This window comes from Castor canadensis, chromosome 7 (genome assembly GCF_047511655.1).
Source record: "Castor canadensis chromosome 7, mCasCan1.hap1v2, whole genome shotgun sequence".
NCBI classification, from domain to species: Eukaryota; Metazoa; Chordata; class Mammalia; order Rodentia; family Castoridae; genus Castor; species Castor canadensis.
The window spans coordinates 62,663,503-62,676,578 of record NC_133392.1 but is presented as its reverse complement, the minus strand read 5'-3'; the positions used below and the strand labels follow the sequence as shown (position 1 = coordinate 62,676,578).

At 37.5% G+C, this 13,076-nt stretch overlaps 1 protein-coding gene and 1 pseudogene across 6 annotated transcripts in view; one reads left to right on the top strand and one right to left on the bottom strand.

Moving 5' to 3' along the window:
• Micu1 (mitochondrial calcium uptake 1) overlaps positions 1-13,076 on the top strand; it is a 202,379-nt gene that overhangs the window by 49,824 nt on the left and 139,479 nt on the right. For 3 of the 6 annotated variants that reach the window (XM_074079103.1, XM_074079097.1, XM_074079100.1), the window contains exons 2-3: positions 9,038-9,159; positions 11,896-12,057. In XM_074079103.1, coding sequence (XP_073935204.1) covers positions 11,897-12,057 — 161 coding nt within the window. In that variant the 5' untranslated portion in view covers positions 9,038-9,159; position 11,896. The remainder of the gene's footprint in view (positions 1-9,037; positions 9,160-11,895; positions 12,058-13,076) is intronic. The other 3 variants (XM_074079098.1, XM_074079102.1, XM_074079099.1) reach the window with 2 other exon arrangements.
• LOC141425257 (U6 spliceosomal RNA) lies at positions 2,329-2,425 on the bottom strand (annotated as a pseudogene).

Here is a 13,076-nt window from a genome sequence, read left to right as displayed (position 1 = left end):
AATCAGTCACACGTATCCGAAGGAATCACTATAAAAACTCTAAACAGAGGAGTTCAGAGAGCTTCTGGGTTGGTGAATGCATGGAGGTACTGGGAGAGTGGCACATCCTGAGAGGGCGTAGAAGCTCCGCGCCCCTTCCCACGTGCCTTTCCTATGTAGCTCCCATTTGGCTCTTACTGAGTTACATTCTTTTTTTTTTTTTTTTCTGGGTTCTAAATTTTATTTTTTAAATTCTTTTATTCACATGTGCATACATTGTTTGGGTTATTTCTCCCCCCTGCCCCCCTCCCCAACCCCTCCCCCCTTCCCCCCCTCAGTTCCAGGCAGGTCCTGTTCTGTCTTTATCACTAGTTTTGTTGAAGAAGAGAGACAAGCCTAATAAGGAAGACAAAACGTTTTTGCTAGTTGAGTTGAGGATAGCTATACAGAATATTCCTAGCATTGCTTTCGTGTACACGTGTTATGACCCATGTTGATTCATCTCTAACTGATCTTTACCCTTGTTACTGATCCCCTTCTCATGATAACCTCTGTTGCTTTAAGGTTTCTGTATTAGCTCCTCTGGAGTGGGGACATCAACTGCTTTCATGTTTTGGGTTTTCTACATTCTTTATAATATACTAGAAATAGTAAGTTTTTTGTTTTCCAGAATTTTGTCAGTCATTCTAGCAAATTATCAAACCTGAGGAGAAGGTCATAGGAGTCCCCAGTTTTTATAGCTAGATATCAGAATTATAGCAAGAGCTAGGTTTATTTTACAATTGGCATCTAAAGTGGGAGCAGTCTTAATCTGTAAGGGCTGCCCTAACTCCAAGTAGTTAGTGTCACAGTTAAATTACAGTCAGTGTCCAGAGAATTAGAGAATTGGTTGGGCTTAGAAAAAAAACACACATTTGGTATCCAAAATATTTTGAGTACAGAAAAACAATTATTTTCTTTTGTTCTAAACTGCATCATTAAATATTTAAATTTTAAAACAGTTATACAAAATTTATAATTTCTTGATGGAATGCTTTAAAAATTGTATTTAGTTTTAAAAATGCAAATGTTTATGATGCAATCTCATTATATAAAACAAAGAATAATGTGAAGTGTCCAAAATGCTGAATATGTGAGTGTACATATGTGTAAATGGTATGGTCTGAATGTTGGTGTCTCCTAAAATTGATGGAGCCTATGTTGGAACCTAATACCCATTGTAATAGTATTAAGAGGTTGGGTCTTTTGAGAATTGATTAAGAGCCCTGGGACTAAAGTCATGGGTCAAGCAGTAGAGTACCTGCCCCACAAGTGCCTAAGCCCTGTGTTTAACCCCTACTAGTGCCAAAATAACAACAACAACAAAAACAAAACAATCTTTTGGGCTGGACGCATGACTCAAATAGTAGAGCACCTGCCTCGCAAGTGTGAAGCCCTGAGTTCAAACCCCAGTACTACACACACACACACACACACACACACACACACACACACACGCACACACGCACACACACACACAAGCTCATTGTGAATGGGATTAGTACTCTTAAAAAGAGGTTAAAGGGAGATACTTTGCCTCTTCCACCATGTAGGGAAGCAGAAGCCTGTATGAACAACAGGCCATCACTGGATATCAAGTTTATTGGCATCCTAATCTTGGACTCTTCAGCTCCCAGAGCAGTGAGCAATAAATTTTTGTTATTTATAGATTGTCCAGTATAAGATACTTTGTTACAGCAGTCAGAATGGACTAAGACTATATAATATTATTTACATGTAAATGTATTAAAAATTATCAGGAAAGACACATAGCAATCTGCTTTCTGAGGTTACTTCTCAGGAAAAGGGTGGAATTTTAGGAATATGAAAGAGAAAACTTGGTCTCATGTTTTTTCTGTATAATATTTTCAATAACAAAAATGTATTTCAATATTATTTGAGCAATGAAAGCTATTAAAATGTAAAAAGATTAAGAACTTTTGCTTGTTCCTCATAAAAGCCTGTATCATATCTAAGTAATCAATATTTTCATCATTTTCCAATCTTTAGATTCTTCATTTACTGTCTTCCACTAACCTGATTACAGGAGGCCCAAAGGAAAATAAGTGTGGTTCTTCAGGTGTAGTGACTGTGGCTGTGCAAACCTTGGGGGAAATTACTCTTGGCATTTGTTCCAGGAGTAGAAAATGGTCAAGAAGTTACCATAGTCCTAGGTCTGGCTCTTAAACCTGGAAAGTCCCTAAAGTTTCTTTAGACTAATTTCAATAGGAGACTAAAGTTAAAACCCACTTTGCCAATTTATTAATTTACTCATAGAAAATAGAGCTGTCATGAGAACTAGATACTCCTACCTTCTTCTTTTTTTTTTTTAAATTTGTGTGTCATCCTTGCACATGGGCCATGCTAATCTTTGTATCATTCCAGTTTATGTGCTGCTGAAGCGAGCATGATACTTCTGTCTTCTGATCAGCATGTTTTCTCTTTGAAGGAAATCTACATAGCAAGTTAAATTATAATCATGAAGTTATTGAGTGAGTATGGAAATAGAATAAAGGAGAGTTAAGTATATAATTCAGATACTTAACGAATGAGGCCCTGATGGCTACTGAATCCAAAACAATAATTGGTCTATAGCTGCCACTGTGATGGATAGGTATAATTCTTATCCCAGGGCACCCCAGATAGTGCTGATTTTGCAATTTAGTTCTCAGAGAGCAGCCATACTTCCAGATTCATAGGGTGCACTGAACCATCTCATGCATACACTAGCTATGCCAGATGCTGTGTTAGACTCTGGAAATTACACACACACACACACGCACACGCACACGCACACACAGGCACTCTACTACTTGATCCACAGCTACAACCCTTTTTTGCTTTAGTTATTTTTTAGGAAGGGTCTAATATTTTTTCCCAGGACTGACCTCAGAATGTGATCCTCCTACCTACGGCCTCCTTTGTTACTGGAATCACAGACATATCCACTACCAACCTGTCGTATTTGTTGAGATGAGGTCTGACCTTAAACCATGATCCTCCCAGTCTCTGCCTCCCAAGTAGCTGGGATTTCAGGTGTGAGCTACTGTGGAAATACAATTTAAAGAACACTTGGTTCTTATTTTTTCAAGCTTTTTGTTCATATAAACTAAACCTTCATGTCTTATTTACTTGAGTTCTAAGTTTTGCTAGTGGCCAAATTTGAGTAAATGTCAGAAATGTGTCTTGGCCTTAGAGTTAGCAAATGTTACTTTTAGCAGTAGTGTTGGGTATAATTGTTTAACTGTATCACAGAGGTTTATTTAGGCCTATGCCAGGACTGGAAGAGCAAAATGGTCCTTTTTTAAAATGTGCAATTGTCAGGGGGCAGCGGGGAGACGGAGGGGGCGGGGGGGGGGCAGCGGGGAGAAATGACCCAAACATTGTATGCACATATGAATAAGTGAAAAAAAATGTGCAATTGTCAGAGGTCAGAAATATAAAGGGGTAAGTCACATAGAAAAGTACAAGCAGGTATTTTAAGTCATAATAAGGATATAGTCTAGAATACTTTGATGGGTTGAATAAGGATGTACTAATAATCAGAGTATGGAGATAGGAACTTAATTAACGCCTTGTTTCACTAGGGAACCTTAGCATGATGCTGGTTGATTGCTGAGGCATTACTGGGCCTGAGCTTAGCCGTAGGGCAGATTAATGACAGTTCTTGGTTAAGGAGAGTGAGATATCAGCTTTATGGACCTGCCTTTATTTTTCCTCATATGAGAAAGTTAAATACAGTTATTTCCAATGAGGCATTAAATTTTATTTCTTTTCTTTTTCCTTTTTTTTGATGGTTTGAACTGAGGGCCTCAAGCATGCTAGGCAGGCACTTTACCACTTGGGCCACTCTACCAGCCCTTTTTTTGTATTGGGTATTTTTGAGATAGGGTCTCATAAACTATTCACCCAGGCTGGCCTTGAACATCAGTCTTCCGGATCTCTGTCTCCTAAGTAGCTTGGATTACAGGCGTGATCCACCAGTGCCCAGCTTAAATTTTTTCTTTATAAATAAAAACACATGCATATATTTTATACAGTCTTAGTGAGTATGTGCATACTATCTTGTATTCTCCTTCTGAATTTGAATGAAAATGCATATATAAAATACAGTGTATTTGTTTACATGGATAAATACATTAATATAGTGTATTAGTCTGTTTTCTATTGCTACTAACAAAGTACACAAACTGGCTAAGTTATAGATAAAGAAATGCATTTTGGCTCATGTTTCTGGTGCAAGGTTGATGGGCCACATCTGATGATGTCCTTTTTGTTGTCAGAACATCACATGGCAAGAGACATGGTGCTGGAATATGTTTATTTTCTGGTGAATCTCCCTCTTCTTATAAAATCACCAGTATTCAGTCATGTGGGCTAAACCCTGATGACCTTATCTAATTCAAATCACCTTCCAAAGACCTCACGATTAAACTCCAACAAGCCTTATTCATACCACACCATATAGTTTCAAATGAAATATCATGAAAATCTCCCTTATCTCACTTATTTCCCACCCCCATCAGCACCACTGTTAATACTTCTTTTTGTATACTAAGTTAATACATATGCATTGTTATCTCCATTTTACATTTATAGTATTATACATAGTTTTTAATATAAATACATATGAGTATTATATTGCACTATATATTATATACATTACTCTTTTAGATAACAGTATGTCTTGGAACTCTTTTTATGTCTATACATAGTTTTTTCATTCTCTTGTTAGTGCTACATGATATTGTCTTATATAGATTTATCATAGTTTAAACAGTCCTCCCTTGGTGAACATTAGGTACTTAGTCTTTTGCTGTTATAAAAAGTGGTACAGACAATAACCATTTATATGTGTATAATTTCAAAGGTATATAAGTAAATCAATGGAGTATATTATCAGAAGGGGAATTCCTGGGCAGTATATCCAGTTTATGTAGGTAATTTTGATGGATGTTCCTGAATTTCCCTTCACAGATTATACAAATTAACAGTCCATTAGTTCTGACACACTGCCAATGAGTGTGTTTTTAAACTAGTGAAATTTTGCCGGCTTGATGAGTGAAAAGCAGTGTCTCAGTGTAGTTTTTATGGTGTTGAAGATAGAGCCTAGGGCCTTGTGTATACTAGGCAAGTGCTTTACCACTGAGCTATATACCTCCAGCCCTTCTTCAATATAGTTTTAATTTGCATTTTTCTATTGCAACTTAGATTAAGTATCTTTTCATAGTTTTCCAACTATGAAACATTTTTATTTTCCAACTTGCCTCACCTCTGTTTGTTATGTTTTACTAATATTTTTATGATTATCATTTTTAATATTTGCATACCAGTGTGTTATTTTATCATTGTTGATCTTTCTACAGTTAGACATTTGATGTTCTTTTATTTATTTTTGGGGGTGCTGGTGATTGAACCCAGAGCCTTTTACAGGAAAGATGGTTGCTTCAACACTGAGCTTTACCCTCTTGATTTCCTTTTAGAGTATGGTTGTTTATTTTGCTGAGAAGAGTTATTTAAAAGTTTTTTTCTGTATTTAGAGTAAAAAAATATAAGATCTATTGCAAGTTTTTGTATCAAGTAGCTATGAGTAAACTATTCACCTTACTTGGATCTTAATTCCTTCATCTATAAAGTAAGGATATTGAATTAGATGATTTGCTTGGTCTGTGACCCTTTGAAATTTTCCAAAAGCAGTATATTAAACTTAATAGTCTTAACATATTAGATATTGAAATGCAGCAACGATATACTGTTACAACTTTCTAACAATCTTGTTCTAGAAGTTTTTTGTTGGATAGATGATGGTTTTCCCCACCCCCCACCCGTAACAAAATTATCCTACGGTTGCCTCCCTTGACAGTTCTTACTTAGAAATACCTTTGCATCTTTTTTCAATTCACATCAAAGGTATTTTTAAGAGGCATGCCTTTTTTTTGTGATGGAAGGAATTTGAGGAGAATGTGGGTGGTGGCTGGGTTATTAGGAAAGAAAAATGCACTGCTTTTATTTAACCCATGTCATTAAATGTGCATGTTAATCTTCATTACTGCATAACTGCTGCAAATTGCCCTCTTCAATTTTCCAGACTCTGTTGGAAAGCCAATTTTCTTAAATCTCTCAGATTTAAGAGAAACTTAACACATTAACCAGTTCTTCACCACCGAGCTAGAAAGTAAATTATAATAGAGCCTGTTCTTAGAGGATTTTTATTTACTTGGCATCTGTGAAAATTCCACTAGATAAGATATTTAGAGCTATCTTTTGATATATTCTTTGAAATTAAAATCAGCAGCGAAAGGAGGTATAGACACTAACATTTGAATTACGACATCAGAATTTAAGTGGAATGTTAGTAAAACGCAGAACTTCTGAAGTTTGAAATCCCCTAGTGCCATAATACACAGAAATGGATTTTCAAAACTAACAGATCTTGACTATATGATATGATCTTAGTCCTTCTCTCCATGAAATAGATTAATTTTTATAATTGTGTTTCCCACCAGTAACTCCCGTAGTGTTTTTCATGAGAACATTAAAGAGATAAAAGAACCCTAAACTCATCTAAGTGATTTTTTTTTTTTTTTTTTGAAGTGGCATTGGGGCTCAAACTCAGGTCCTTGTGCAGGGCAGGCAATGCTCTGCTTCTGAGCTGCATCCTCAGCCCTAAGCAGTTCTTTCATTTGACCAACGGGTGCACTTTTCCACCAAAGAGGGGCGATGTGTTTTCTTGATGCACCAGTTGCCCAGTAGTAGAACTGAGACTGGACCTTAGGTTATCAGATTCTTAATCTATTTCTGTTTATGTCATACTGGTGTTGTTATTATTTTATTCTCTTACCCTCTTTTATCTTCTATGTCTTCTATGTGCTGCAATATTGATATGTGTTAGATACTGGTATCTGATTATGTTTTATTTGAAAAATTTTTGTTATCCTAATTAGGCATTCATCAGTATCTAATACCTAAAGTTATTTGTTGCCTTCTGTCTGTATCTACCATTTCCTGCTTAGCTCTCAGCCCTTGGTTCTTTGTATTTTTTTCTCCACACTATTGGTGAATAGATTAATCTTCTTTAAATAATATTTTGTCATATTTCTTTCCTATTTAAGAACTTGGGTGGCATCTTATTGATAATTTAAAAAAAAAAATCGCAGTTGAGTGCTGGAGGTGTGGTTCGAGAGGTAGAGCACCTGCCTAACAAGCATGAAGCTCTGAGTTCAAACCCCAGTGCCATCAAAAAAAAAACTCAGTTGATCATGCCTTACCTATTCGATCATATGCCTATCTGTTCTCCAGACCAGGTCAGATGTTATAAGCCCATCTCCCAGCTTTGTATTTTTTGCAATTAAAAACTTCCAATTTCCTTTCTTTCTGTAGTCAGTGATGAGTAATGTTTCCTCCAGATATGTATGTTTTACTTGTGCTCATTTTTACCGTAGCCAGAAGTAATGCTATTTATGTGGACATGTATGTAAATTTGGGGAATGTTAATTTAAAAGTGAACCAGAAAAAAATGAGTCAGAAATACAAGGGACAGCCTGCTTGGCATTAGACTTAGGGCCATAAAATAGATGATTTCTGGGATTGGGGAGGGATGTAAGAAATCATTTTTTCACTTTGACTATATGGACAGGATTTAACTTCACCTTTGAAATTGGACCTAGGTTGCATGAGGGAGACTAGGAGCAAGATTTATGTAAGAAATTATAGATATAGGTTCCAGGGAGGAATTAGTTACCAGCACAAAGATATTAGAGACACACGAGTAGTTGAACCTGACTTGAACCCAGACAATAAAAGACATAGTTTTCTCAGTAAATTAAGGGGCTGATAAGCACACTTAAATGTTAGGAGCTAGTACCTGCATAGTTTATAGCTAGATATTTTTTACTTAAAAGTAAAATAGTTAACACATATTTTAAGTACCCATAATTTAACAAGTCCCATGCTTGACTATGTATTTAGAAAGAAGAAAAACATTTGGCTTTGAAGGAAATTCAAAGTCAAATGAGGGAGGAAAATTTATGTAGGAACAAGTATTTCCATAGGATATTTACCAAATACAGGGTTAAAGTAGGAAGCAGTGTCCTATGTTTTCAGAAGAATGAAAGCAGAGTGGAGGGTCTAGATACTTTGGGTAATTTGAATGAATCATCCCTACAAAAAGGTTGAAGAAATGCCTCCTCCTTCAATATACCTGGTAGAGTTAAAAAAAAAAAAAAGAAAAACAAAAAATAATGAAAGATTATACAGTGTCCATTTTCTAGAGAAAAATAATCATTTCCCTTTTTCTCTTTTTCCTTTCTTTTCTTCCTTTTTAGTAGGGCTGGGTTTGAACTCAGGGCTTTGTACTTGCAAAGCAGGGACTCCACCTTTTGAGCCACACTTCCAGCCCTATCATTTCCAATTAATTTTCTAAGTGGAGGTGTCCTAAGGCTTTTGGGGTGCCCCTGAAATTTCTGTCAGTTGATCAAAATTTTATACTATTCTGAGATACAAGACCAAATAAAAGCCTTTACTGACAAACCCAGTCTCAATCTAGTCTTTCTTTTATTTTTAATTTTCAATCATTTATATTTTAATACTGAGAGCCATTTTAGAAATATTTTTAAATGTTTTATATATACCTTGCTTAATTATAATGTAAGACATTTTTGACCTGTTAGATCTCACACAGGGCTGTACATGCAGTATGAATTTAATAATTTCTTTTTGAATGAAAATTTGCCAGTAATTCTCTTGGACGCTGAATTAGTCAGCTTTTACTATGGGAACAAACAACTCCAAAATCCTTAAGACTCAAGTGTAGATCCCAATTTTGTTGGCAACATCCAAAGCCTACTTACTAATCAGGAGCCAAATAAACATATGTCTTCTTCTTTCTATCAGGCCTGATTAGGATATGGATCTTGACCACATCAGTGTTATAGAGCTTCTTCACAGCCTGTTTGATCAGGTGTTTGTTGGCTTTGACATGTACAATGAACACAGTGTTTTGTCTTCTTTGTTCTTCAAGGTAGAGTCGGTGGTCAGAAGAACTTGATGATGGTATATTGGCCAAGCTTGTTTCTCCTAGGGATGCTCTTCTGAGGATATTTGTGCTGCCTCCAGAGCTGCATTGTCTTGGCCCACTGGAAGGTGGGTGACATGCGGATCTTTTTTTATGGCTGTGGACACTTTTCAGTACTGCTCTCTTAGCCTTTAAAACCTTTGCTTTGGTTTCAGCTTTGGAAAGGACAGGAGCTTTCTTCTCCACTTTAGGTACCACCTTGGTGAAAAGGTCCCAGATGTTTTTGATATAAAACAAAATATTAAAGGAATTTTTTTCTTAGTGAAGTTTTAAGTATAAAATGAAAGAATCTGGTGTGGAGAAGAGCTTCCAAGGGCCTGGTAGTGAGAGAGATTTAATTAAGACTTAAGTTAATAAAAGTAATATCAGCATTATAAGGTAGGGAATAGCAAGTTTTCTAGTTGAAAACTTGAATGTGGAGTCAGTCTAGTGTAGGTTTAAGTTCTGGATCCACTGCTTCCTAGCTGCATATTCTTGAGGAAGTCACATTTCACATCTCTAAAATAAGGGTGTCAATAATTAACCCATTGCTTTTCAACTATAAATCTGTCTTTCATTATCCTGTTTGTGATCCTGGAAATTTCCTCCTTGCCAGTTTTTATTCAGCATTGTCAGTAGAGGGACTAGAGGAACACTGAAGAAGGAAGAGATGTTTTGTCTTGATGCTGGTGTGCTCTTCACTGTTTGCTCCCTTTCTCCCTCCCCTTTCCTTTTACCCTTTCTTTCTCTATCCTTTCCTGCCCTTGCTTGACAGTGTCTCACTAGGTAGACCAAGCTGGCCTCAAATTTGATATCCTCCTGCTTCAACTTCCCACATGCTGTACCTTAACAGGCAGGCACCACCATTCCTGCCCTTTAGAGGGTGACTTTCTAGTGAACTCTGCTGGTTTAAAACCTTGTTAAATTTCTCAGACATCCATTCTATACCCTCTATAAGATCTAGAGCTCAGCCTTGGTGTAGGAGTGGCCCGTTTATAGATAAGTCCTTTTTTTTCTCCTCCCCCCTCCCCTTCCCTCCCCTCCCCTCTTATCTCCTCTCCTCTCCTTCCCTTTCCTTTTCCTCCCCTCCCCTCCCCTCTTGTCTCCTCTCCTCTCCTTCCCTTTCCTTTTCCTCCCCCTTCTCTCCCTCCCTCCCTCTCTCCTTTCTTCCTTCTTCCTTCCTTCTTTTCTTTTCTCTCTTGGTTAATCTCTCTCTCTCCATCTCTCTCTCTCTCTCTCTCTCTCTCTCTCTCTGTCTCCCCCCCCCCCTTTTTTCCTTCTTCTTATTTCTTCTCTCTTCTCTCTCTCTCCTTTTTTTCTTGATGATATTAGGAGTTGAATTCAGGGCCTTATACTTCCATCCATCTATTACTTGGGGCACCCCACCAGCCCTTTCGGCATTGGTTATTTTTGAGATAGGGTCTCATTTTATGCCCAGGCCTGCCTGGACTGCAATCCTGTTTTTGCTTTTCTTTGTAATGGAGATGATATGAATGCAGTGGTGCACCCAGCCATTGGTTGAAAGATCGGGGAGGCTCTCAAACTTTTTGCTGAGGCTGATCTCAAACCTTGATCTTCTTGATCTCTGTTTCTGGAATAGCTAAGAGTAGGGGCTTGAGCCATGGTGCCTGACCTGTATTAGATCCTTTCTTGATGCTTTGTGTCAGCCCTAGAAGTAGTGGCTGCTTTTTTTTTTTTTATTGTTTTATTATTCATATGTGCATACAATGCTTGGGTCATTTCTCCCCCCTACACCACCCCCTCCCTTACCACCCACTCCGGCCCCTCCCTCTCCCCTCCACCCCCTCAATACCCGGCAGAGACTATTTTGCCCTTATCTCTAGTTTTGTTGAAGAGAGAGTATAAGCAATAATAGGAAGGAACAAGGGTTTTTGCTAGTTGAGATAAGGATAGCTATACAGGGAGTTGACTCACATTAATTTCCTGTGCTTGTGTGTTACCTTCTAGGTTAATTCTTTTTGATCTAACCTTTTCTGTAGTTCCTGGTCCCCTTTTCCTATTGGCCTCAGTTGCTTTTAAGGTATCTGCTTTAGTTTTTCTGCATTGAGGGCAACAAATGCTAGCTAGTTTTTTAGGTGTCTTACCTATCCTCACCCCTCCCTTGTGTGCTCTCGCTTTTATCATGTGCTCAAAGTCCAATCCCCTTGTCGTGTTTGCCCTTGATCTAATGTCCACATATGAGGGAGAACATACGATTTTTGGTCTTTTGGGCCAGGCTAACCTCACTCAGAATGGTGTTCTCCAATTCCATCCATTTACCAGTGAATGATAACATTTCGTTCTTCTTTATGGCTGCATAAAATTCCATTGTGTATAGATACCACATTTTCTTGATCCATTCATCTTGGCTGTTTCCATAACTTGGCTATTGTGAATAGTGCTGCAATAAGCATGGGTGTGCAGGTGCCTCTGCAGTAACCTGTGTCACAGTCTTTTGGGTATATCCCCAAGAGTGGTATTGCTGGGTCAAATGGTAGATCAATGTTTGTGGCTGCTTTCTTTATCTGTTATCTCTTTACTCCTGAGTGGTTAGTAACCTGTTGTAATAAATAATGTTTTATATTAAGTTTTCTCTGTTCAAATTATCATATGGTAGGTCTTATAATTTTACTTTGACTTATATTGAGTTTATGTATACTTTTATCATAAATTGTTCTGAGAGTTAAATAGGACATGTATGCATAGTTTTAAAATTTGTGTTTGCCATAGAACAAGTACTTACTAGTTGTTTATTGGTGCTGTCAATATCATCATCATCATCACCACCACTAGCTAGGACTGACATTTCTACTGTTTGTCCACAGGATGTTTCGTCTTAACGCGCTTTCAGCATTGGCAGAACTGGCTGTGGGCTCCCGATGGTACCATGGAGCATCACAGCCTATCCAAACCAAGCGAAGACTAATGATGGTGGCTTTCCTGGGAGCATCTGCAGTAACTGCAAGTACTGGTCTCTTGTGGAAGAGGTGAGTGCTTTATGACCATCTTGTTCCTACATGTACTTTTATTTTTCCACCTGTCTCTGATGTCAGGAAGAAGTTGATTTCTGGTTAATTTTATATCAGAATTTCTTGCTCAATGCCTGTGGCATTAATAATGTCACACACTGTTTCCTTATTATTATCCTGGGATAGTAATAGTGCCTGCCTTATAGTAGTGTTATGAAGATTAAATGAGTTATTAGTTCTTAAGTTTAGAATAGGGTCTGGCATATAGCTTTGTAAAATAATTAAGTCTTTTGTAGAAACAAACAACAAATGCTGGCAAGGATGCTGGGGGATGGGGAGGAAGGAACGCCTATCAGCTGTTGGTGGGAATGTAAATTAATACAACCACTATGGAAAGCAGTATGGAGGGTCCTCAAAAAGCTAAAAATTGACCTGCCATATGATTCAGAGGACCAAAGGAATGTAAGCCAGGTTACAGTAGAGCTACTTGCACGCCCATGTTTATTGCAGCACTATTCATAATAGCCAAGCTTTGGAAATAGCCCAGATGCCCTACAACTGATGAATGGATTAAGAAAATATGGTATATATACACAATCGAGTACTATTCAGCCATAAAGAAGAATGAAATATGTTGTTTGCAGATAAATGGATGCAACTGGAGATAATCATGTTAAGTGATATAAGCCAGGCTCAGAGGGACAAAGGTCACATGTTTTTCCTAACATATGGAAGCTAGACCTATAAGATAAATGTATACACAAATACATATATGATCTTATATACATATACATACATAAAGAGAGAGAGAAAAAACATGGTTATAATCGTGGGTTTGTCTAAGGGGACTATGGAGAGGCAGGAGAGGAAGAGAGAAAGATTGAGAATGAATAATATTGAAACACAATGTATCTGTATATGAAGATAGTATAACATAATGCCCTGTAAGCTGTTGAATAATAGGGGAGCAGGGAGATAGAGGAAGAGCAAGTAACTGAGGGGTTAATCTGATTAAAGTATGATATATACACCTGTGA